Genomic DNA, 26,983 nt, shown 5'->3' with positions numbered 1-26,983 from the left:
TTGGTCAAACCTTGTGGACTTCCTGCACTTGCTTGATTGCTGATTTTCATTTGGACCAGGTACATAGTGTTCACTACTTCACTTCCTTGCTTGGATGCAAGAGATGTAAGCTGGGGATAAGGTCTTCAAAGGCATTTTCAGACCTGCACTATTTAGTCCAATTGAATTGGACTCTTCATTTTCCCCCGTGGTGTGATTCATTTGGGCAGGTTTGAACACACCAGTCATACTCATGTATGGACCAAAACAACTGTACTGAGACCCTTTGAGGAATGGTCTTGGTCTGGTCCCGAACAAACTCATTCATTGGTGGTGGGTGCATGATTCAACCTTGATCCGACCCAACTATAAGGCATACTCCTGCAAGTTTGAGCTAAATGGCTCCACTAGCCACATGAGCTTTGCATACTGGGATGCAGATGAGCAAAGTCATCAGTGCTAGCAGCTAGCAGGTGAATGAATTGAGGTCTGACCAGGTCCGACCTGGACTACCGCAACGAAGTACGTTGCATTTTTGATATTTGGCAAATCGGAGCTTCATCAGGGCCTTCATCCTGTGTTTATGTTCTTCAAGCTTTCACATTTTTATGCTCATAGCACATACACTGTAAAGTCTCTGGATAAATTGGCTTGATGTACGAATATGACCAAAAAATATATGTCAATATGTGTCTTAATAGCTTTTAAATTTATATTGGACATAATGGCTCAAATTATGATAATACCAGGATATTTCTAAATGGGTCTTACACCCAGTGAGGTAAAGTCTGAGACATGCATAGTTCCTGGGCATACATGGCATTCAGAATGAGGACCCCTCACTTTGATGAGACCTGAAGATGGTCTTTTGTTCATTTACCGATATCGAGTCGGAATAAGGCGATCATATGGAGAGCAGAGAGTAGTGGTTTGGTGGGCTTGTTGTAATATGCAAGTTTCAGTGTACGACTTTATGGTGGACAGAAGTCAAGCCTACAAGGCCTGTTAAAGGAAATGCCTATGTCAAATAGAACGGCCTTTCTCAGTGCCAGAACTCAGTGTTCCCTAACCACTTCAAAGAGAGAAAGTTAGAAGACAGACAGCAATAAATCACACATATACAAATCAAGCGAGTGAGGGAAACAGATTTGTTCTGAAGATAGCATTATCTAAGAAAGTGGTGTTCCCAGAACCACTTTGACATCACTGACACAAGAATGTAATTGGCTAATGAAAGGAGACAAGATTGTGCTTCACGGTGCACTTTTCAACCTTAGTGTGGATATGTGTGCCTTTTCAAGCACTGGCGGAAAAAAGAAGGAAATGCATACGTAAAGAGAGGCGTGCTGTAGGGATAAGAAAAATCTGACAATCTTTTTTTATTTTGTTACACTTTTGTTGTTTTGCTTTTGTTTTTGAACTTCAAAAATCCTTCCACTTTTTATACAAGGTTTTCATCTATCAGCCCGTTTGAGGGGGAGATGAGAGCAGATGTACCCTGTGAATACGGCCTTATTGATTTATGACTGGCCTGTTGACTCATTCCAATGAACTTTTTTTACTCTTTTGATCTAGAATGAATGTTCTTGATGTTTCTTTCAAATCTGTATTTGTTCTATTTTTCCTTTTTTGTCCACTTTTGCCCTTCAAGGATTGGATTCTGTTATGGTAATTATATACATCAGTCTGCATATCTAGTTTGCAGCATCAGCTTTTTTTTTTTTTACCACTGACGCAAACTAAGCACAATTATTTACTTATCCTTATGGACATGTGCGTGGCTGAGTTTGAAATGGTTTCGGAACTTAGGGAGAAGATTTTGGCTGATAGATTTCTGTCGTTCCTGCTGAAAGTACTGTATATATGTTTTGCCAAATTATGGATTTTGAATGACAAAATCCATCATTTTAATCATCCCACCGAGCAATTTACCACAGCATCTGTAAGCAACATATTATTCCAAAAAATAGAGATTAAACATTTTAATTGTAGCATTGCAAAATATACAGATATACAGAAGATATTTATTTAATTCTGCAGGGCATTATTCATCAAAATAAACAGCAAAATGCTAATATGATATTAGACCAACAAAACTGACCGGATCCCTTTCAGTAAAGTGAATGGATGAGATGAGGATGAGTTATTCATAAATAACAGGTCCTCTAAATACCCTTGAACTGTCAGTCATCATTTGTAGGAAACCTTCGCAGCCCAAAAAACTGCCATTCAGCACAGCCCTGCTTCCTTTTCTATTCTCTCCTGTCCCCCCTTCACCCCACTTTCTCTGTACTTTTCCTGCCTCTCCCTTTCTGAAAAGCATAATTTATCACTAAATGAATTGGCATTGATGAATAGCCACATAGTGCACTGTCAATCAAAATCTAATGCAATTAGAAGTCTGTGCAGACTCAATGGCGGACTATTCTGATAGTGTTTGTACATACCACATGTATGTATTTGGATGTAAATGTGCTTCCATGCATGTACACACACACACACACACACACACATACTTGTGCTTATTTCTGTGTGTATATGTGTAAATATGGGCATTTAGGGGAAGACAGAGGGACAGCTGAACGGCTTTGTGGTTATAGAAACCCTTCAGTTATTGTATGACAAGTTACAGATACCAGAAACAGCCATGTGAAAGATGGGAGAAAGAACACATTGTTAACACTGACCAAATACCAAAAAAAAGTCTTTATTTTCCCTCTTAATTCTGTAAAACTCTTCCTCTCTTCTTCTCTTTTCTTCAATTTTCTGTCTGGTACACGCACACACCCTTACACCCTTACACACAAACACCAACACATACAGGCATATTTTCCCGGGACTCAAATGCACATAAAAACAAAATTTACCTTGTTCTCTGAACCTCCCATCTCTCTAAGGGAGCATTAATAGATTATCTTGCAGACTGCTTAACAGAGCCATGGAGAGGGATAAAGCGTTTATACGGCCTTTACAGCAGCTTGGATGCAGTCCAAAAGGTTTATGATGTGGTGTCAACTACCCTGTTTGTTTATTTACTTGTGGTGTGCATGCATCTGTGTGTATACTGCATTTGCCTGCATCTGTGTCCTGATTGAGAGTGAGATTGTCTGTACTTTACCGTATGTGTGTTGGTGCCTACAGTACACGCAAGCATTGAATGTGTGCTGCTGTGTGAGAGCGGTAGCAAATCTCTGCCCTTTAACGGTGACTTCAATGTGTGCGAAATGAGCAGGGATGGAGCGAGGGAGGGAGAGGGAGCAGACACTATGCGATGATGTCATCGTCCCGGTGGAGTAGCGATACAAAGTGACTGTTTGAGGTGATGGTGCAGCATGCTCAGCAAGAGACTAAACACTATTATGTCTGTGCTACAGAATATGTGAGGTATGTGCACGTGCATGTACATGTGTGTGTGTGGGTGTGTGTTTGTGTATGGGCGTATGTGTATGTGCAGCTAGCCAGCAAGAGGAGGAGACTGGGGCGTCTCCACTCCTCAGTGCAGCACTCATCTACCTGGATGTCCATGATGTCATTCTCCCTAGAGGCTTGCCGTGCCAAGCCTAGTTTTTGCAGGTGACAAAATAAATGCAGAGATGGAGAGAAGAGCAGAGAGAAACCGTGTTTGTGCTTCTCTTTTATGGCCACTCATGTGCTGGAGTTTTCATCGTTGCATGTTCATGTGTGCATTCACAAATTCATGTTTGCACACATGTCCCCATATGCTGTTGAGATGCTTTTGCACTTAAGTGTTGGCATGTGTGCATTTATGCATTTGTCTGCCTCTTTGCGCACTGTGTTCTTTAATTGCATGTGTGTGTCTAAACATGTGTGTAGCAGTGTGCTTACCTGGCTCTTGATGATGTCATCATCCTGGTGGATTTGCAAGACATATCCAGAGTTGCAGGAGATGGTGCAGCGGTCTCCATTGAAGAAGTGGCGGCCAGGGCTACTGCACTTGAGCTCTGCATTGCGGATTAAGGGTTCCTGGCAGTCAATGGCTTCGCACGAATAATGTACACAACTACGAGGGAGCATGTGTGCATGTGGGGGTGGTAAAAGAAAGTGAGTGAGAGAGAGAGAGAGAGAGAGAGAGAGACAAACAGAGGAAAAGAAACTTAACACCACATTCAAAGTTACAACCAACATAAATTTAGAGTATATATAACACTGCAGACATTCAAACATGGAAGCAGTCACACATTTGCTCACAAACAGAAAAGCTACACATTTAGTCAACCACATCCATCCATCAATGACTGCTTAACATATCAAATCAATAAACCACATGGAGAAAAGATTGCCATATTTGCTGTGCACATGAAAGGGGTGTCTGTGTGCGCGCACACACACAGCAGAGTGTAGTTTGTGAATTAAGAGCGACAGGATATATTATGAGCAGGCTACAATAGCAGTGTTTGGCCACAGCTCTGTGTTGGTAGCCTGATGGAGAAGGCATTTAATGCTCTTGGAATGCTTGGATGCCCAAGGCACCTTTTTACAACAGTCCACATTCTACAGTATAGGGTTCCCTTATGAAGTCGACAGAGAAAGAGGGAAAGAGAAAGTGGGGAAGGTATGGGGGCAAAGAGAGAAAGAAAGAAAATACAAGTCTGGAGAAATATTGTTCAAGTTGCTCCTGCAAGAATGGAGTATCTATTTTACTGTCTTCATACATTTCTGTTTTACTGCTTCAATTGCAGACATAATTTTAATTATCCCTATGTTAATACTTTCAAATTATTTATGATGCAAACCTTCTATGCACCTACAGTGTTCCTTATATCCTCTCAACCTCACTGCCCCTCCCAACATAACACTGAGAAGAAAAACCTGTTATTAAAAGTAATCTCTTAGATTGTCCTTTAAATAAAATAAAACACTCATGTTAACAAGATGCTAAGCTGAGCAGGTGAGGGGAACCTGCTCAGCCTCTATATGCAGGGGAATTGCTAGTGCCCTGCATATAGAAAACAGGGGAGTAGCAGTTCCTTACATCTAGGCTTTTTGAGGACAAACTAGGAAAGCCTTCTCTGTGGACACTTGGCTTGGAACAAAATGTCTTTGTGGTTTTCTGCTAGTCACTCTGGAATTTCTGACATAAATTACAATTAACTACCTGGAAAACTATCCTCCTCCCTTGTGAATGAGAAGGACAGTACAATACAGCACAAAAAATAGAGAAAACAATAGGGAGGACAGAACAAAAACTTGTGTGAATATCCCTCATACACTAACAAACATAACTCAACAATTCTCTATGTAGGAGGAAATGATAAGTATAAAATTTAAGAAAAAAACATTCAAGTGAAGCAAGACTCAAGTGAAAAACTGAGGAAAAAAAGAGAAAACATACATGTGCATGCGCTTGCAGACAAGCATGGAACATAAAACGGAGTAATGTTAATAGCTGCTGTTGTTAACAACTCAGGGAAAAGGGGATGTGGTGTTTTGTGGAGGCATAAGTATTACGGGAAATGTGCTGCTCAGCCCAGGAGAATGAGAGAGGGAAAGCGGCAGCAGGAGGCACAGAAAGGGGAGAATTAAGAGGGAGATGGCAAACAGAACGAGATGACGTGAAAGTAAAGGATGAGAACATAGCATGGGATAACAGATATGATAAGGAGGAGGAGGAGGGGAGATGTGGAAAAGCAAGGAAATGGGAATGAGAGAAAGACAGAGAGAGGTAAAATGGAAGTGAGAGACAAGAAACTTGGAAAGTAAGGTATAGACGACGTAACTGATGATAATACTACATCATAATATTCAGCTTGCAGCAAGTCAAAATTTCTAAAGATAAGTTTACTGCCATTATATACAAATATTAACAATCATTTTCAAGTGTGTGGAAATTAGATAAAGTAGAGAGAATATGAAAGAAAGGAAAGTCAGCAAGAACTCCGGGAGAAAGCAACTAGTCTGTCTGTGTGTGTGTGTGTGTGTGTGTGTGTGTGTGTGTGTGTGTGTGTGTGTGTGTGTGTGTGTGTGTGTGTGTGTGTGCAGTAACAAGTAATTTCCTGGCTGATGCAGATACACAGCAGTTTTAATCTATTTAGGTGCTCTTGGATGTCTCACTGGCACACAACAAAAGCCACAAACAGCTCTATCTCTCCACACAGACCCCCCGACCATCCATTCGTTGTGTATGGGTATGTTTATTAGTGCATTTGGTGTTGAAAGGGTTGTGGGAGCATCATCAGCATGAATTGTCTCATGCATGACGGTGGTGTGGAAATTGGTAAATTGTGACTGCTTTTGCGTGAGTGCAGCCTGGTTTAGCTATGTTTGCGAGGAGTGACTTGACATCCTACGGTTAGATGTTAAAATGAAAGGTATCAGGAAACTAAAAAATGAGAATTTTTAGCTAAATTGGTCTTATGAACTGCACATTAAAATGTTATCAATAACTGTTAATGGCTTTTTACTTTGATCTTCTTTATTTCCTGATTCAGATTCTCAGTTTTCAGCTGTTGCTAATCGTTTCATCACACACACAAAAATGTCCAAATATGGAATACCGCCACGACATTACCTTTGATGTTGTATCGACATGTCATTTATTTAATAAACTAGTTCAAATTGAGAAAACAGCAACTGACGGCCTCAGTGTCGAGCAATGCAAACACTATTACAGGAGAAGCATGTCCATTTTGGCAGGATTTTTCAAAGAAAAGGAAATCTGTATACAGTGTGCACTTCAGCCGAACTCAATACAAAACAAACTGAGGTGGTAAACAACATGTAGAGCTGGAGGCAACGCAGCAGCTCCTTTGTTGGAAAGTTTTTTCCAACTTAAATTTCCAGTGATACTCTATTTGTTACCTATAACATTTTACTGTTATGACTGTACCTTTTGGGCAGATGTCTAACATTAAACAGCTTGTTGGCATCATTAATTAAAGTATGCCTCTCCCTTTCTCTGGCGCAAATACACACATATAAAAACAGCTTTTAGCATCTTATATCTCCTCTTCTTTTGTGTGAATGGCGCCCTTGAATTGCATCTTGTGTGTACGTGTAGTCTGTAAACTTTCCAGGTCTCTGTGGTAGAGAAGACATTTTGTGGTTGAGGTCCTACCAGTGCTTGGCAGCACCTAGAAGTTCCTTGACATCCTCTCTGATCCACTCCAAACAGTTTCACATCTTGCCTGAAACTCTATTTTATCTTCCTCTAACTTATTAAACTTAATATTTACCTAATATAACATGCTATGTAATTTATTTTCTTCACATTACTATTCTTTTTCTCTATATTGTAATTATCCATGTTGTATGAGGACTTCCGTAAGAAGGGTAAGAATAATCTATGGTGGTTTTTAACGGTTATTTGATAGTTTATGTAGTTTTAGATGGTTTGTAGTACAGTAAATATAGGGAATTGGAGAAAATATGATTCCAAATAAAAATTCCTGTACCTGAGAGGCAAGAAATGGTGGAAGTTGTGTGTGTGGCTACATGCTTGTGTAGATAATCTTATGATTTCATCTGCATGTCTTTGGTTGTGAGATGCATATAACATGTGTAGGCCTCATGTGCACCAGTGTTATTTCTTGGCCTCACCTCTGGCCTGTGGGGTTGTAGATCTCATTGCTCTGGCAACCACTTATTGTTATGGGGTCGAAGGACTGGAAGGAGCGCAGGCCTACACCAGAGATGGCCACAAATTCAGAGGCAAACATGACCAGGATGGCCTTGGTGTGGTAGAAGGCTACGGACAGGTCATGGCTCACTGGGATCACCAAAGGGTTGGTGCGGCAGCTCAGGTGCCACTCACCTGTGGAAAGTTATTGGAGAAGAGATTAAGGGTTCAGCTTTCGATTGAATCATAATTAGCAATCTGACCCCGAAGGTGAATGAGGTGGATTCAGTTTGGAAGTACAGTATATACTTTAAGACAGTTCTCACCAAGACTATGGATGCCCTCCTTGGTGTCCACCAGCTGAACAGTGATGTTACACTGAGTCTGGTCAACGTAGTCAGTCCCATCAGCAGCCAGGTGTATAATCACTGCTGCTGCCACCATGGGATGAGAAAAGTGGGCCTGAATGAAAGAAAAGAAAATGTATGAAATTTAAGTACAAATTTGAATCATATGTGTTGTCCAATTGGTGCATATTTCTTCTGCATTGGCTTGTGTTCTTCAAGTATAAGAGTGTTGTACTCTGTCAGCCACTGTAAGGATGCCATTATGTACAATTGCACTGCATTGAGTCCCAGCACAAAATGTAATGGACTGAGGGTAGCCTCAGTCCAGAGGGTAGACTGAGGGAACTCCATGACTCAAAGTGGAGTTGTGAAACAGTGACATACACCAATATAAACCCTTCACAAGAGCATCACCATTAGTATTTTTTTAGAAGACCAAAACAGACAGTCTTAGTGTTAAGACCACAAGCAAGCATAAAACATTGGTTTGAAGCTTGTTATACATGGGACCTTAGTGATATGAAGCTAATCTATGTCTTTGCACTTTGGACAGAAAACAACCAACCATTGTCCCAAAAGTGAGGTCAGTGCTGTTTCATTTCTTTAAGTTATTTTCTTAAGGTGTACAACACCTTCTATATCTATTATTGTGGAATATGTTTATATATAATGTAAATAATGCTGTCCATTTTTCTTCACATGCCAGAGCACTCCACCAAAATGCATTAGCTTTCTCAAAAAGTGTCTGAGATGTCACCTGACATATTCAATGGATATAGGTCTTACCTTGAGCCAATAGTTAGGATTTCCCCAGGATGACTTATGGCTGTCACGACAAGGGAACCATGCGTACTGGGACACTCCATCTGATAGATCAAACACCTTGGACTGACATGTCTAGGGAAACATAAAAAGAATAGAAGATAAAGTTACTTCCGAATTACATCCTATCTCAAAAAAAAGTGTATCAACAACAGTTGGAGCATCTGTGATCTGTGATATGGCATCTTTGGTTCTATAACTAGGAAGAATTCCACTTGCTTCTTGTTTTGCTTTTTTGAAACAGCAAACAGGGTAATTCTAGGCAGCAAGCAATTACACTTTGACAATCTCTGTTCCTATCAGTTGTTGTTGTCAGATATCATCTCTGAAAAGCTTGATGCTTTTGCCAACTTGTTTCTCATCACAATACACCAGACCTCAAAGCTGGGAAAAGGTGCAGAGTAGTAAGTTCAGGAGATCACGTGCTAAAATGAAGTTGAAATGAGCAGTTTGGTAACAGTCTTGGCCTTTTGACAATGCTGTGACCCCTTTATTTCCACAATTGTCAGCTGTTTTCTGTCTGGGCGGACATGCAGATGACGTGCATTCTGTGTGGTACTGTTTATTTGTGTCTTATCATCAAACACAGCACTATGTCATGCGTCATATGCCCCATATTCCCCTCTCCTCTTCTCTCTTACTTATCTCTGTGTGTTTTTGTGTATTCACCTTGAAATGTGTTTTTAAACCCTGTCATGCCACACCTGCCCACTAGACACCCTCAGAGAGTTTCCATGATTCGGTGTAGCACTTGAATAAGTCACCTGTGTCTCACAGATGCAACACATTCACTAATTATGTGTAGTAGCCATCATTTGGCAGGTGGTCTAGGTTTCCTTGACATGCTAATCACATGTATTTGGAACTGTCTAGAGTTCGGTCTGTGTGAAATCTGATCTGTATAACAATGAGACTCAGCCTTCAATATAAGATTTTCAAATTCAAAGTCCCAGAGGGTTGTATATGCACAAAAATGCTAGTACACTCAGTGTGACCAGAGGTCTATCCCAGCAAAGGAATATATAGAGTTTTTAAATTTTGGTGAGAGATGACAATGGAAATGTTTAAATGTAAAACAAAGACAACACAAGCTCTGGCTGCACTAAAAGTTACAGCTAATTGTGAAAAACAAGAATGATTTAGATCCAGTCCTGAACCATTTTTACAACTTCAACTAAAGAAAAGGTATGTTTGTTCCTCAAACCAAATAAAGAGACTGAATGTAGAGATTACTAATCAATGTAAAGCCAGTTTGAGGAAGAGGGTGGGAATTGTCCCTCCTGATTGTTTGTATTCTTGTTTTTAAAGAATACTAGTAGCAAGAGGGGAGGGGTGTGGTGGTTGTAAAGTGAGTGCAAGGACAGGGATAAAGAGAAAAGGCAAAATGTTTGATAAAGAAGTGTATCATTTTCAACTTGTGGGATGATTTTGTTAACCAGCTTTCAACCCAATTTCCCTTTTTCCAAATCTGGTGTGACCACAGGCCAAGGCATACGGAGGAGGTAGAAAACCAAAACCATACAGCTTTTAAAAAGTCTTTGTTAGTCTTTGTTTTTAGTCTTTGTTTGTTTGTTTTCTGTATTTTGATTTTTTTGTTTTCATTTTTGCTTACTTCTATGGTTGCAGTGTTGGTGGGAAGACAGAGCTTTAAAAGGACAAGGAATGCAATTGAAATCATGACTACTTTACCCAGTCATCATAAATTCACCAAACAGAGTCACCTCATTATTGAGGCTTTGCTGACATACAGAAGATCAAAGGACCCACTCTAGGATTTGTGGCCTACACATCATCACCTTATTAGCTACATTAGGAGGGTGAGCCATGTTCAGCGAGGCAGCGAGAAGGGATGTGGAGAAAACAGGAATGAGATGATGTGAACACTCTGTGATTAAAAAGAAAGAAAAGTGAGAGCAGAGGTGATAGATGGATACAGTAGTAAAAGACTATTGAAGATAAACACAGATAAAGGGGAGGGAGGGCAGACACTCAAGGACGGTGAGTTTCGCCCGCTGCCCTGAGCTAGTGAAATGAGACACCGGTAACATGAGAGTTTTGCTGGAGAGGCTACTGTAGGATCCTGCCACCGTGGAAAACTGGCCAGACCAGCTATCTGTCCATATATCTGTCCCCTGGATCTGTTGACATGACCTTTCTGCTTAGAGCTGAAGCGGCAGAAATGAGAAATGCAGGTGACAAACACCTGAGATCCATCACCATGAGTCTTTTTGAGTACAGTCATGTAGACCTCCATTTTATTTTGAGGTTTTGTGGACACAGCTGCAGTGACTATAGGTCTGATTATGAAGAATTGAAGTCAAGAGGAGCTGGTTTCCATTGCTAACCTTTTTTTTTTTTTTTCGACAGAGCAGGGTGACAAAACCCTTTCCACGTGCAAACTTATTCATGTAAATACAGGTGGCACTAGCTACACCTTCCTCCACACCCCTCCTCCTCCTCTCACCTTTCTGGGTGTGTTTTTCTAACAACTTACTGTTTGAGACAGACAAACACTGCTTAGCATGCCAAAAACCTCTGCCCTCAAGCAAACACTCCCCCCCACCGTAAACCATCACACTAGTGGGAGGCAATTCACAAGTCTCCCATGGGTCGTTACACTTCCTACATCCTCCTCCCCATGCAATGGCACGAGTCAGAGCACTCTAAATAGATTTGTCATTGATTTGATTCAGTCATTAAAAGAGGAGGAAAGGGTGGTGATGGTAATACACTATTGCACCCCTTCAGCTTAGTTCCGCGATTTCAAATTTTATCCATTCATCCATCCATCATTAACACCTCCTTTGCAGGGTCACAGGCTGGAGCCTATCCCATCATACATTGGGTGAAAGGCGGGTTACACCCTGGACACCTGGAAGAAACCAACACAGGCCCAGGGAGAACATGCAAACACCCCAGCTGGCCAGGTCTGGATTCTTGCTGTGAGTCAGCAGTGCTAAACTCTGCACCAAAGTGTCACTGCTTTCAATTTTTATTTTCTATACAAAAAAATTTAGCTTTAAACTCTGCATGTTTCCATATTTTCTTATTTTAACGATCTATTTTAGTTTAGTTTTAGTTCAAGCTTTAAAAACATAAGTGTTGATAAGCCACAAAAAACATCCTCTCATAATCCTCTATTTGTTTGTTTGTTTGTTTGTTTTCTTGAGGCACTATGTTACAGTCCAAACCCCTTTTTTCTCTTATCATGCCAGTTCTCTCTCTTGAAAACATCGTTGAACAGATCTTACTGTATAGGAAACTGAAATGAATTCTGAGATGTGTTTTCCCTTCATGATAAGATCTACAAATAAGGCTGCCCAAATAGTAAAGATGGCATTCAGATTTGTTCCTTTTGGTTATGTATTTGACATATCTGACACAAAGCTATTTCAGTTGCCAACATCAATTCAAGCATTACTTTGTAAAATACGTAAAGCATAGCAAACCTTGATTTTTATTATAACTTCAACAATGCTTCAGTGCTTTTGCATACATTAGAAAATTCCAGTCCCACTCTCTTCAAAAGTAGCAGTGTTTTAGTGCTACCCAAGTTTTATCTTTTGAGAAGATCACACCAACAGTTTCGGACTTTGTAATTTAATTGAACATTAATTCATATTTAAGCAAATACATTTTTGAAAAGCTTTTTTTTTCTTGCTATGGTTGTTGCTATTGTTGAAATATCTTACTAAATAAGTCACTGTGAATGAGCTTACAATGACGCATCAAAACTAAATGCTTTTTACATTAACAATAAGGCTACTTTCACAGAAACTTTACACTAAAACCATAAAATCACATTTGAATTACAAAACATCATTATGTATTTTCTATGTGTAAAATATAAGCAGAGAAAGTTTAATCTAAATGCTTTCATGTTGCTAGAAAATGTGTAAAAAACCTTGCATCCCGTCATTTCTTTAGACTAGGAGACTGAAAATGAATTCAGACTGCTGAAGATCACGGATAAAAATTCCTGTGGCTCATTTGTACTATGATCAGGTGTTATTTAAGGACTGGGGTAAATGCAGTCTCAAAAGTAAGTCCCAAAGGACAGTAAAAGGCACGTGCATTGATTAATGCACTGAGGAGAGAGGGATGGGAGCCCAGAAACATTTATAGCACTCACTTTATCACAGGTTAAGTACCAAAACCTGATCATTTTACGCAGAATTTGCAAGTTCACAACATATGGCTACAATTATTAATACACAAAGGCAACTTCAACCAATTTAGCAACTGTGGCAGCAGCATAACGTCCCAGTATTATTGCTGCATAAACTTATTATTCTAGAATAGAAAATATACCTGTTATTGACAAATACAAAACAATCTCTCTGCAATGTCTTTGGCATGAGCCTTTTATTAGCCTAACATTTGAAGGAAAAAGTAATCGGTGTCAAATACATTATTTACTGAATCTTTGTAGAATATGGTATTCAGGGCCACCCTACTGTGCATATGATGGAAATAAAGTAAAGAAACAGCACATATGCATCTAAGCATAGACATATTTTTGTTTGCTCTCTTTCAATCTGTTATGGCTATAAAATAAACCACCTGCCAGCAGACCTTTAAATGGAGTGCTTGATTAAAACTACAGTATCACAGCAGGATCAGTTGACAAAAAGACAGTCCAAAGATTATAAAGTCTCTCAGTTGGATGAAAGAAGGGGAGGAGATGGTAAATCTGTTGTTTGTGAAGTAAAACGCAGATGAATAAAACTGTTAAAGGACAACCTAAAGTTGTATCGCTGATAATGTATAATGCCTGTTTTAAAGAGATTTGCCTTAAAGCAGCACTTGTTTCACTAATCTGAAAAGAAACAAAGGGGATGCCCATTTCGTAAAATAACAAGCCGAAAATGATTAGCTCCGATAACCTCTACCCCTCAACTTACACAAAACACATGTTTCCCTTGTTCTATTTCACAACAAGAACATAACAGTCTCCTCGCAAGTACATAAATACAAATGTTGAGATGTCAATTTGGAAAAAGCTTCTCGCTTTCCTTGGAAAACAGTATCAGCAACACTGCAGATGAGTTCAACTCCTAAACTCAAAAATACACACACACACACACACACACACATACACACACAGTCTTAATTTGTACCAGCTGGCCAGTCAGAGTGGCAGAAAACAGCCAACCCTGGTCTGTAGAAACAAACTAGTGTTTGTAAATCACCGCTTTAGATAAAAGGAGAGCCAAGCGTCTTGAGCCAAGGGGAAACCAAAGGAGATTTAGGTGAGGAGAAAGACAGAGTGCAACTGTCAGACTCATTAACGTGACAATATGTCTGTACAGTAAAAACGTTCATTAAGAGCAAGAAGCAAAACGTAAAGGGGAAGGAAATAGAGAGTGGCGCTCTTAGTAAAGACAGAGTAATGACAATAATAATGGCTCTAACAGCATAATGTAACTCAACCACAGCCTTTCCCCCTGAGATGGAAATCTGGTGCCAGTGTGAAGTTAGATCACCTCTACAGAGGGCACATAGCGCATATCCATGTACAAACACGTACACAGGTTCAAACAAACATACACATATGCTGCACCTATCTTGGTGCTGATACTGATGTTGAAGCCTCCAGGTTTTCTAAATGTCCTATCTTGGATCCAAATCAATAAACCCCACCAGCACACACACATAAACATGGGCCATATGTCCTTGAAAGACTATTGAGACCCTCAGACATTTAGGAGGCCCTGCAAAGTCCTCCCTGTATCCTCCAAACCCTAGAGGACAGCCCAGGAGCCTGAGGAAGACCTAAGCTTGACTCAGTTTTGTCACTCAATATACAGGTCTCTTTATTGTGCATTGCCTTGAACAGAGCCCAACACAAATACGTAAGAGAGAGAGAGATAGGTAATTTTTCAAATTGGCATACAATGCCAGGCCACACATAACAAGGTCAATAATTAAGCTAGTTCCTGTAATACATTAACTAGCAAATATTTCTATGTCAACATCTTCACAAATCATCTGAGGTATAAATATGAACTTGTTCTTAAAGGGGACAAATAATGCATATTTCCAGGCCTATATTTATATTCTGGGGCTGTACTGGAATATCTTTGCATGACTACAATTCAAAGAACTCCTTTTTTATCTTATACTGGCCTTTTATGCAGCCCCTCAGTTCAGCCTCTGTCTGAAACAGGCTGTTTTAGCTCCTGTCTCTTTAAAGCCCACTCTGTTCTGATTGGTAAGCTGCGGCTCCGTAGGCTATGTAAACAAACAGTAGAAGTAGGATTTCACTTCTTGTTCTTATTCTTTACTTGAAATGGAAACTTCTCAAATACATCTGTGCATGTTCAAACCAAATCCAATCCAAAATATGGACAATGTGAGCAACTCATGGAGCCTAAGCAACAACCTGTACCAAAGTGTTCAGGACAGGCTGAAGACCTGGCTTTTGATTTGCAGGGAACATTTTTGAAATACGTTCATCTCAAGTTTTGGAACTTTGACCATGTTTAACATAGATATCCGACATCATAACAGTATAAATATAAAAGAAAATCACATTATGTCTCCTTTAACGTATGGAATTAGTATTCAGCACAAAGCTAAAAGATGCTGACATTATATAAGTATGATGCTACCATTATGAATTGTTGAGATGTGAAGTTGTGTTCATGGGAGCATATCCCATCTACACACAGACAGACATGAGGACGCCTTCATGACAACATAATGTCTCACATACTGTGTACCATGTGGCAGAATGCGCAAAAGAAAAGGACACTGGTTCACTGTTGTCCGGACTGTCAACCAACATTCCCCCAATCCCCTTTATCTACAAGTTCCAATTTCCCAAAATGATTCCAACCCCATCGCCTTAAATCTCAATATTCTGTACATGGTTTTAGCCTTCATTCATTCATTCATTCACTTTAGCAGTAAACATAAAAACTACAGTGAATAAACTGTTGATGCATTTTGAGTCATATATCCAATCACTTTATATGACTCAATGTAAACACTGGTACACCAGAAGTCAGAGATACCTGCTGTGCAAATTGTTGTGAGGCGTCTGTGAGGTCAGACAGCAACCTTTTTTCTGGATTTATGGAAATTTTGGACACATTAAGAAAACAATTTCCTATGTGAATATTTATCTTGTCACAGCACCTCCTAAAACGTGTTTATTTCCATCAAAAGGTATTTCTTTTTCTTCTTTTCCATTCCCCCCTCTCTCTTTGTTAAAACCATATATATGAATTTGAAGCCTGAGCTTGGGAAGCAGGGGTGAGCATCTGTGAGGCATTTGTGGAGGGAAAGAGAGAAAGAGCAACAGAGAGAAACTAGTATGAGTTTCCAAGCACCATCCCATGGTTTACTGGAATGCTGGTGAGCGCCTGGTGTGTGAGGTAATGTCCTGTCACCCGGCCCCACCCATACCCACTGAAACTCACCGTCTCATTGGTCCGGGGCTAATGATGGGCGACTTCCATGGCCTACTGAGAACGGGCAGTAAAACTTAGTGAGTGAGCGCAATTATGCAGTTTACCTATCCACATCTCATCAGGGCAGACATGAGTAGTGACTGGGTGGCAGGGAACACAGACCACAAACTAATGTATAGGGATTGGTGAGTGTACAATGCCAGCAAGTTGAAAACAGATGGGTCTGCGGAGAATATAAATGTCCCTCAGTCAGTGGCCCCCTTTGCTCAATAAAACAGGGCCAAAACCCTGCATATTAACAGCTTGAAAATGTTATGGGGGGTCATCAGTGCCATGAAAAAATACACCAGCCACAATGAGGTTTCCACATGGCAGAACCACAATAATAATTGAAACGGGAAAAGTAAAAGGGAAAAAGGAACGCCATCCCAGAGGTTTCTTTTTAATGTTACCACACGCTTATGTCACTGGCACCGTGCCTGACGAGGGCTGTGCGGTTTGAGGGAATGTTGGTGAGAAGACACAGTGCCAGAGAAGCTGGCCTTCCTGTACTGCTGAAAGCAACAGCTCAGCTACTGTATGAGCTTTTGTTTTTGTGGATGTGTGTGTGTGTGTGTTACAGCTTGTGCAGTGGTATGTGCAAGTTTGCCTGTGTTGTTTGTTTGCTCATACAGGAATATGTGTGGAAATGTGCTCTGCAGTAGCCTTCATAAATGTATCCATCACTTAATGTACACATGCCGCCTACTTTTTTGGGACCTACTGTAGGACAAAACTGGGCCAGTTATTATTTCCTTGTTTTTACAAACAGGAATTATTTATTTTATAGTGCCTCTCCTCTCCTTATCCTTTCCCTCTTAAGCATTACCTACATAAATATGAATATAGAGGGGGTTATTTAACTCAGACCCCATATGTTTGTTTTACATCTCAAGATGGGTGAACTTCATATATAGGCGATTTCTTGCAGCGTGAGAGGACTAAAATGTTATCCCTTCTGTTGCTTATGTATAATTAAGGGGAGTGTTCTCCAGGGGTGCCCAGGGGTTGCGTCAGAGATTGCCTGGGCAGCAGCCCTCTCTGGAGACATCACCTGGCTTGCTGTTTGATCTTAAAGTTTGAATGCACATGCGCACTCCCCACTAACACAAACTCATCTACACACATGTACATGAAGGAAAGCAGTTTGCACACGCACATGGGCACTCACACACACACAGGTTAGTTGCTAGGGCCAGTTCTCCAATCCAATCCCCCTAGAGCAAGTTGAGCTGGCTCACCATATTCCATGGTGTGGTAGTGGGGGAACATTATGTTCTGCTCCACAAAGACAGCAGTAGTACATTTCAGTCCCCTATGGACCTGCCCTATAATCCTGCATGGAGTCGGCACTGTGTGTGTGTGTGTGTGTGTGTGTGTGTGTGTGTGTTTGCCTGTGTGTCTCTGTCTGACTGTGTACTTGTGTGTGAGCTTCATCAGGAAAGAAGGGAGAATCTTATAAATAAGCTGAAGCCACTTTACTGTCGCTCGCAGGTAACCCCATATTAGAGGTTTTCTACAACATTTTGTTATGGGTCTGACACTAAATGAGGCAAAAGGTTAAAAAAAAAAAAAAAAAGGAAAACAACGCAACTGTTAAACCTGGCTAGAATGTTACATTGGCAGTCACGCATTTTTTTGTGATCATTAATGCGACTCAACTTTATTAAGTTCATACATTCTCTGGTGTCCATATGGTATTTTGATTGGATCAAACTGCTCGTTTGAGGACATTTTAATGTGGGAATGGCCAACAAGAGTGGTTTTGAACCATTTTCCACTTTCACAACAATTTTTATTCAATGATGTATTTTCTTGTAAATGCAGCAAGACTGTCAGTCACACTAATTTCTAGATTGTTTTACCTCCAATTACAACCACTAACCCCATATGTCATTTGTCAATGTTTCTCACTCTGTACATTATCGTATATGCCATTTCACCGTCATATAATGTATCTTTACCTTTACTCTTACTTAACTGGCTGCTGTGCACTCTCCTTTGTATTCATTTTCATTCACAAATCTCAATCTCTCCTCCATTGTCTTCCTCTTCTTTGGATTTACTCCCTGCCATTTCAACATGTACATCTTACCCCAAGACAATTTTACTGCACTGCCATTGTAATAGCTTTCTACCTCAACAATGTACATAACTCTACAGGTGAGTGCTGGGATTCACACTCTATCATCCAAAAATGAATGTTTTGAAATCTAAAAGATCTAGCACACATTTACATTCTGCAAGGTGGACAGCAGGCTACTACGCTATAGTGTACAAAAAAGGCAGTATGTATTTATGGCTCTATGCACCATTTATTCTTATTTTAATATTCTTATGCAGAACCTTCCATCAGCAGTGGTTTAAATGTGGGAGCATTCACCCATCCTTCTCCTTGGCTTTGCTCTGGTGCATGAAGATTTAGAAGTTAAGAAAAAAAAGCTCAGCTTTTGTGCATAAATTCTGCATATTGAGCTTATCATTCATCATGCGATTTAATGGATACATGGATGTGTTTCAGTATCCCTCTGTATCTCTGTTTGTCTGTTTTTACAATATATTTCAGTGTATTTCCCGTGTACACACACACACACACACACACACACACACACACACACACACACACAAGTACATAGCATTTGAGATTTCGTGCAGATACACGATCTCTCTCCTCAAGTGCCTTCTTGTGCTGTTGTTGCTTTCTTGCATCCGCAAAGATTCCTATCACTGCTGCCCCTCTCTCTCCCTCTCTGAGGCACACACACACACACACACACACACACACAGACAGTATCAACACTGTCTTTAGACATCAAACAGAACTGATACACAAAGCCAATACGGGACTTGTTTACTAGATCAGAAGGAAATGATGTACTGTCCGCTCCCCCTACCCCCAACACACTCATTCAGAACATAAAACACTTGAGAATTTGTTACACTTTAGCATTGTCCTGTATCAGGGAAGAACATCTCTAGCCCAACTCTACCAAAGAGCTGTAAGCCATGAACATGGGAACATGATTAAATGAAACCACAGAGGATGAAGTGAGCTATTAACGAGGCAGGACAATGTGCTGTTGGTTCATTTAGGCAGCCTGTTTTTCAAGTGCCTGACAAAATGGTGCTCATCCATCTTGTAGAGTTCAAGAGACTTGTAGAATCTACGCCAAGGAGCACTGAAGATGTTGCGGTGACCCCGTGCCTTACTAAGACACTTGATGTTTTTTGGCTGGACCACAACAGTGGAGCCAGCCCTATAACCGCAACTGTCCGTGACTGACTGAGTGAGTAGCTGAGCTATGACGTTATACCATTGGTCGGCCGAAGGCTGCCGCAGCTTGTGACAGCCAAGTATCCCAGAATGCATTTTGCACCAAATGGTGGCAATGGTGGTGCTTGCTGCAGGACTGTTAATATGTCACTTTATTTAGTTTTAACATTTTTTCAGGTGAGAAAGTAACTATTGAGATTCCCTTGCTTGATATTGCTTATCACGTATATTCCTAATATAGAAGACAGTTGCTCTTTTTGTAATTTTATGGTGAAAGCACTAGCATGTGTTTGTTCAGTGTGTATGTGACAATGTTTTGGGCTGATTTTCAGTTGGATCTTAAAATATGTTATGGTAAGGAAATTTTACTTAAAGAACATGATTTGTTATTAATATTCAACAATCCTAATTTCTCCTGCAATTAACAATATGCCATTAATTTGCTCATTATTTTAGCCAAATTTTACATTTATAAGATAAAATTCTTGAAGAAGTTACCATCTTATATTACATTTAAACAAATAGATCTAAGTATATCTTCAAAGATGTCAGACACGGTCCAGCCATATACTAGGTTTTGACTTAGTCCTGTTTTAAATTTGTCACCCATCTATGCACTCATAACCTCTTCCTTTTGCCTTCATCTCTGTCTTTTTCTCTCTCACACACACCAGCAACCAAACAAGCGTTAGAAGGACAATAATGGTACATATTGTGGGATGGATGCTAGTGGTTAACCAGACACTAACTCCAGCAGAGAACTTTACTGTCATTTTGGCTTTGTGCCGTGGTAATGACATTGTCTCGGGAATGTGGTTAGCTGAGATCAAAGGGTTACTCGATGTGCCAAGTCTCCAACAAGAAATGACGGGTGCCCCCCTGTATCTCTATTACTGATCCTGTCAAGCAGAAGAATCTCCTTGTACTTGTTTAGTACTGTGGTAAATGTAACTTCACTTACAGTAAGTTTACTGTATATGGATCGGGTAGGATGAATGACAAAGAGAGATTGAGTGTGTTGTAACCACATTGCGAATGCTACAGTATTTAACCCAAGAGCCATTCCAACAGCAGCTTAGCTCCTGGCAGGGTCACCCTTAAGCTCATTTATGCATGGTCACTCAACTCTCTCAACAGTTGTTTCTTGAGAAGACATGCTATGTCGCAATATGGTCCTCATTAATAACTCGGTGACATCAAGTAGAAGGTACATTATCAAAATGATTAAATAGAGTGATTAATTAATGTTTTCCACCTTGCAGATTCTTACAAGGCTACAGTGTTTTCACTGATGAATATGTCATACAGTATAAATCACATCCTCGTTTAAAGAAGTGGCAATGAACTATGAACTATCCAGTGACGCTTGACATTTCCAGCAATGTTATAAAATTCTATGAGTGCAATACACATCTTGCAATATATGAAAAAACAACCAAACTTGAATGACAATAAGAGTTAAGTGCAAGAAAAAGGACAGGTAATGACAGTACACCGGTTTCATCAAATTCACACAAGGTTTTAGCTCTATGTAGCACAATTAGTTCTCTTATAATGACTCATGAAATCTGTTGTTTCTTATAAACTGGTCTACATCCGTACACATTTCTCTGGTGGCATGCAGACTAGATTTAGTCTCAGTAATTACTGATCTGTTACTAACAAAAGGCATATTTCTCTGTCACACAGCAACCTCAGCTATGTTCCACCACAACAGAAGGTGACTTCATGAGTTGAGTTCATAATCATTTTCCAATTCAAATGTAAAGTAGTAATGTATTCAGTGTTGTCTCCATTGAAAACAAGCTTGCAGTCCCCATTTCTCAGGCCTCACTATTTTCATATTAATGACACTCATCTCAGAGTTGCCATGCAATTTACTACCCCAACAGCTCACTAACTCCTTGTCAAGGCCAACATGTGGGTCTGCATCAGCAAAGCCACAGTGCGACTACATTGCGCAGAAAAATTACATCAAAATCTCAACAAAGATCATAGATCAGCTACTCAAAGTCACCATGGAAAATCAAACCCCTTATTTACACAACCCCCTACAAACTGAGGAAACTAGAATGAAGTACACTAGATGGGGAATGCAATCCAGATGCCTGAGGAATGACTATTCATTGGGCACTCTATGGCCGATTAAAATACCAGATGGCTAGACATCACTGAAAGCTCTTGAAAATAGGTAACATCTTCAGCATCTTTGTTTTCCTACTGATCAGCCACGCTCTGGTGTTTTATATGTTTTTTTTTCTAAAGTGGCCACATTTAAACTGGATCCATGAACGCATACAAGCTCACTGCCTGGTATTCATCTCCAGAGCCAATCCTCACATGCTTCATCTGTGGCATGAGCCTCTAGGACAATCGCCATGGCCACATGCATGCATGCACAATTGCTTAGGAGCCTGAACCAGAATCTCAACTCAGTTATTTGAGGTCATGTAACATTATTTTGTTTTTTTGAGGGACTACCATAAGCAAACAAGTCTGCACGATTCAGTGTGCATGTATGTGTGTATGTGTGTTTGAAACTGCAAGGACAGGACAGTGTAATCAAAGTTAATTTTGAGTTGAAGAGATGGTATTTGATGCTGCTGTAGCGCATGTCACTGGAGTGGAAAAATAAATGTCAGTGATTACATCAACATGTACTGATGTCGGTGAGAGGAACGGGGCTTTGAGGACACCATTTTTGATGGAACAGTGTACCCGCAAGCTTTGCAAAACACGATTTACTGGACGGATGACAGAGTGAAAAGGAGACACGAAGAGGCGGGGAGAGATACCGACAAGACTGTTGTGTTTTGTTAACCTGCGTTTGCATATTTTCCACACATGCACATACACTTGTGTGTCCACATAGAGTGTACAGTCAGTGGCCTTGTAACGAGGTGATCTCATCACATATGACCCTTGGGGAACAGTGTGTTCTCAACAGTAAAAGTGCTTTTTGTATGAACAATGTGTCCTTCACAGCAGAAATCCTTTCTTTATGGTTATACGGACATGTTCCACTGGTGTCTCATTCCTCTCTGAGAATAAACCATCTGCAATGTTGTTGGTTGGAACACATTCCCTTTTTCGCTCTGACAGAAGTGGTGCCATATACATATTAAATGTGTTAAATGGTATCTCCTGCCTTTGTTTTGTGTGAATCCTTGCCAAAATGTGCTTGAACAAGGCACCTGCCCACAGCTGTTCAAGAATAACTACTTCACTGGCCTTGTAAAATGCACCATCAGTAGTGGAAACAAGCTCTACTTCCAACATTACACACATGACTCAGACGAGACAGCACTATCAGTGTAGTGGTGTGCAGCCTTACAGTTTCAATGCCTGCCTTTAAAGTCTATCCTTTGTAGGGTTAAAATATTTCTGCGCATAAAACTTAACAACACATATTGATGTCGCTCTTAACATAAAAGCAAGATACTGCCAGATTTATGTCTTTTGTATTTGGTTTGAAGAACAAACAGCCTGAAAGCTATGAAGAGACTGGACAATATTGAAATGAAATGTTAAATATGGATTTAAAGGAGATAGTGCTCTATATTCTAACAACATGACTTACCTTTGAGAGGGGATTAAATAGGATTGAGCCTAATGCACTTTTATGTATGTGAAGCTTTGTGTGTGTGTGTGTCTGTCTGTGTACATGAATGTATGCATCACCCTAATGTTTTGGGCAATCAGCCCCTCTCTGCGTCGCAACAGCAACAGATCAATGCTTCCACCAGGCTTAGGTGGAATCAATGGCGTCTTGTCCTGTCTTCAATAAGCATTACTTTAATGAGAGCAGCAAACTTCTGCATCCACCCTGGGAGACATCTAATTAAATATCCCAATCTTTAAAATTACTTTACTGGCAAACCAGCAAAAGAAGCTGTTTTGAAAGTGTCTCCCCAAAAATGAGGATTCATTGAGGCATTGATGTGTAAAATATTTATGGATGAGAAAGCAAAGACTGTCACCCAAACAACAAAGCAGAATGCCTGTTTTTTTTAACATGATCTATTATATTCCAGTATGTTTAATATCAGAATACTCTTACATTGACGGACAACTTGTTTCAATTTCAATTTCATGTCTACATGTGGTGAATTTTAAAGCATGTTGATGCTTTTTGTCGTATTTTGTTAGTCGGCTTAGTGTTGCGGAATTGTTTTCTCACATCAGAAATTCCATGAAATATATATATACTGTGTATAGAACAAGCGTGTGTTTGTGCTTGTGTTTGACCTTACCTTAGTAACAGCAGGGTATCCAGCAGCCACCTCACCAGAGCAGTAGGGCTTCTCCTCATGGGACACTTCGACAGTGGAGGCCCACTGGTCCAGGAAACCGCTGGGGGTGTAGAGTCCGCAGTCTATCACACCCGTCTCTCGCTCAAAGTCCTCACAAACGCCATCGCCATCATAATAGTAACACATGCTTGGCTCCTCTGTAGGTGAAAAGACAACGCAAAAACAGTTGTCATTTCAAATAAATCAGTATCTGTGTTTGACCCGTATAGTGCAAGTTACTTTGTACGTAAAGTGATGATCGAGTACAGATTCTACATATCCCCCACCTGACTCGTCCTTGTCTAGCATGTCTTTATTTGTGCGAAGCCATACAGGTGAGTTTTACACATTCCAACATTTACTACTCTCTCATCCTTTTTTATAGAACATGCCCCCTGATCTTTTGGAATATCATTTCTAACCATATCTCTATTATTTTAGAAGGTGAAGAGGGAGAAAACCATACAGAAGGGAGGGAGGGTAGGTAAGGGATAAAAGGTGCATGGAAAAAGGAGGATAAATTCTTGAGCACGTGAGGCTCTGAAAACAGAGATGAGAGAAAGGAAGAAAGAAACAAGAAAGAATTAAAGGGGGAGAGTGATGACATGAGAGCGAGAGAGACAAACACAAGAGAGAGGAAGGGGGTATAGGGGAGGAACCAGACAAAGTCAAGAGGTAAAGAAAGATACAGCAGTAATTTTTCCAGACATCCCACCCGGAGTTAAGGTCTGGAACTGGAAGCTTATGGGCTGGAGGAGAGGGGAGCAGAGCAGGGAGGTTGCCTGGGCCTCATTGCTCTCAGCTAAAGCAGTGTCAGCCGGTGGGGTTCCAGTTAGGGGGAAAGGCGGCATTCTGTGCCAAGTTGGCCGGGGCCTCCTCCTCGAAATTCCAGCCCTCCCCAGCACAGCCAAAAACTAAAGTCAGTTCTGTGCTCTGGCAATGGTGAAACGAGGGGCTACTGAGGGGGCATACAGAATACGCTCCCGCCACTCACTCAGCAGGAACAGAGGCAAAGGAGAAGGGAAAGAGACAAGAGGAAGCTCAAACAGTGGCTCGTGAAAGCTGCAGGAGTTGTACTGTAGGTAGAGTGTGAGCTAAAGAGAGGAGGAAAAGGATGGAAAAGGAGAAAGAGTATTGCTTCTTGATTTTGGACAGGGATAGAATAAACAGATAACGGAAAAAGTGGAAAGGTGATTGAGTGCAAGAGCAAAAAGAAAAGAGCCCTAGAGTTAGAGGAAGAAATTTAGAAAAGAAAAGTACAGAAGCTGACAAAACAAACATTTTGACAAAACATCTTCCACAAGCTACATTTAACAACATGTTGGGCAAAAACTGATCTTCCAAAAATATCACTTTTGTGATGGGAGGTATATAACCAAAGAAAATGAGATTGCATTTCCTTGTTTTATCTGCACCTGTGTTTATTGTGGCTTAGAGCCCTATAGAGAATTAGCCACTGGGATTGTAATGCCAGGTGAGGTCGTGTGAAAACAACTTGTCCATTTCATCAATTGCAGATATAATTCGGCTCGATCGTGTGAATAGTCTATTAAAGCTCATCCAGACTGTAGCACCCTGGCCCTGTTGTATACTTAGTGTCAATTCTCCATCCAACTCTCCCTTTCAATTACCAACACACTGACAAGCAGGCACTCTCTCACACATACAGACAGATGGACAGAAGGTCCCGTCATTATAGTGTCCGATTTCTGTGCAAAACTACAACTATGTCAGACAGTGTGGGACACACACAAACACACACACACACACTTGCACACATCCCTGAGCACTGCAGTTGGTGGAAAAACAGCACAGCCAATGCAGTCATCCAGCAATCTGACAGGGATTAAGTGGCCACTTCACAGAGGCTCACACATGTGTGTGCATGCATGCATGTACTCTACATGCGCACACACACACACACACACACACACACACACACACACACACACACACACACACACACACACGCACACACACACTATCACAACAGGGGGGCAAAAGGACTGTCAGGAGAACTGGACAGGAATTCATCAATCTATTTATAAAACAAAACAACACAGGAGATGCCAATCACTAAACTATGTAAAATAAAATGACTCACCCTTTTAAAACAAAATTATTTCCAGATTTGTTTTTTTCTTTTTTCTTTTTTTTTCTTTTTTTTTTATAACATAATTTTTTTTACAGGAGGTCAAAGTGATTATGATATCTAATGGCATTTTTATTCTTGAGAAAGCATGAAGTATTTTTGTAAAAGATTGTATTACAGCCACATCCTTCTACTAGTGGCAATAGAGCAGATCTTCTTGAGAAATCAAGGATTAAATACCTTGATCAAAGGTGCATTGAGGGTAAATGTAGATACATTTCCAGTATTTATCTCAATACCAATTCAGAGAATTAAACCAGTGAATGCATTCATTCCTATTTCAACTTTAAGATTACCTTTGTCCATATGACTTACCAACACAGTTGAAGAAGGGCTCTTTCTTGCACTGACTGGAGCAGCCGTCCCCATTCATAGAGTTCATATCATCACATTCCTCTCCTTTGAAACTAAAATAGAAGGAGGCAGTTCTTAGAAAACATCCACACACTGCCAAACTTATTAATACCAAATAAAACTGGTATTTATAACATCTGTATGCATGTATTTTAATAGATATAGTTGTATATATATAGTTGTGTGTCAGTGTTTGTTACCTCTGTATTCGTCCATCCCCGCAGTAGGGTGCCCCCAGTTCATGCACAAGAGGTGGAGAGGGCTCACTCTCACTCCGGCTGGATATGGTTTGAACCTGATAGGTGTACACAACATGTGGCACCACATCCCTGCACAGAGAGCGGCAAATATCACAATGAGTCTGTGTACTGTAGGAAAACATGAATCCTCGAAGAAATGTCAGATAAAGAATCACAAATAAAGAAAGGAGAAAAGGAGAAAAAGTGTAAATGATCATACACTGAGAAAGAGATGCGGACCAGGCCTGTGGGGAACCGGTTAGCACTAGAACTGCTGCTCTGTTTGCTAGTGAGTGTGTGTTGTAGCAATCTTTTAGCATCTAAGGTATCACAAGCCAACACAAATAAGAACATCTGTCTCAGCACACACTTCCGCACATCTACCAAGAGCATGGGTCAACCACTGATATGGCTGAGTTTACCCACTTTGGGTCCAGCTTTGATTTGTTTCCTTATCATAGTGATTCAAGGAACCATCATGATGAATACAC

The 26,983-nt window shown here is 40.4% G+C and overlaps 1 protein-coding gene across 2 annotated transcripts in view; it reads right to left on the bottom strand.

Moving 5' to 3' along the window:
• Positions 1-26,983, bottom strand: part of pappaa (pregnancy-associated plasma protein A, pappalysin 1a) — a 90,929-nt gene that overhangs the window by 28,660 nt on the left and 35,286 nt on the right. For both annotated transcript variants that reach the window (XM_042396131.1, XM_042396132.1), the window contains exons 8-14: positions 26,454-26,582; positions 26,215-26,306; positions 23,709-23,905; positions 8,689-8,799; positions 7,882-8,017; positions 7,537-7,750; positions 3,826-4,000 (exon numbers count right to left, since the gene is read on the bottom strand). In XM_042396131.1, coding sequence (XP_042252065.1) covers positions 3,826-4,000; positions 7,537-7,750; positions 7,882-8,017; positions 8,689-8,799; positions 23,709-23,905; positions 26,215-26,306; positions 26,454-26,582 — 1,054 coding nt within the window. The remainder of the gene's footprint in view (positions 1-3,825; positions 4,001-7,536; positions 7,751-7,881; positions 8,018-8,688; positions 8,800-23,708; positions 23,906-26,214; positions 26,307-26,453; positions 26,583-26,983) is intronic.

The sequence above is a fragment of the Thunnus maccoyii genome, chromosome 19 (genome assembly GCF_910596095.1).
Source record: "Thunnus maccoyii chromosome 19, fThuMac1.1, whole genome shotgun sequence".
In the NCBI taxonomy this organism is placed as follows: domain Eukaryota; kingdom Metazoa; phylum Chordata; class Actinopteri; order Scombriformes; family Scombridae; genus Thunnus; species Thunnus maccoyii.
The sequence above is the reverse complement of the archived record's forward strand: the minus strand, read 5'-3'. Positions and strand labels throughout refer to the sequence as shown.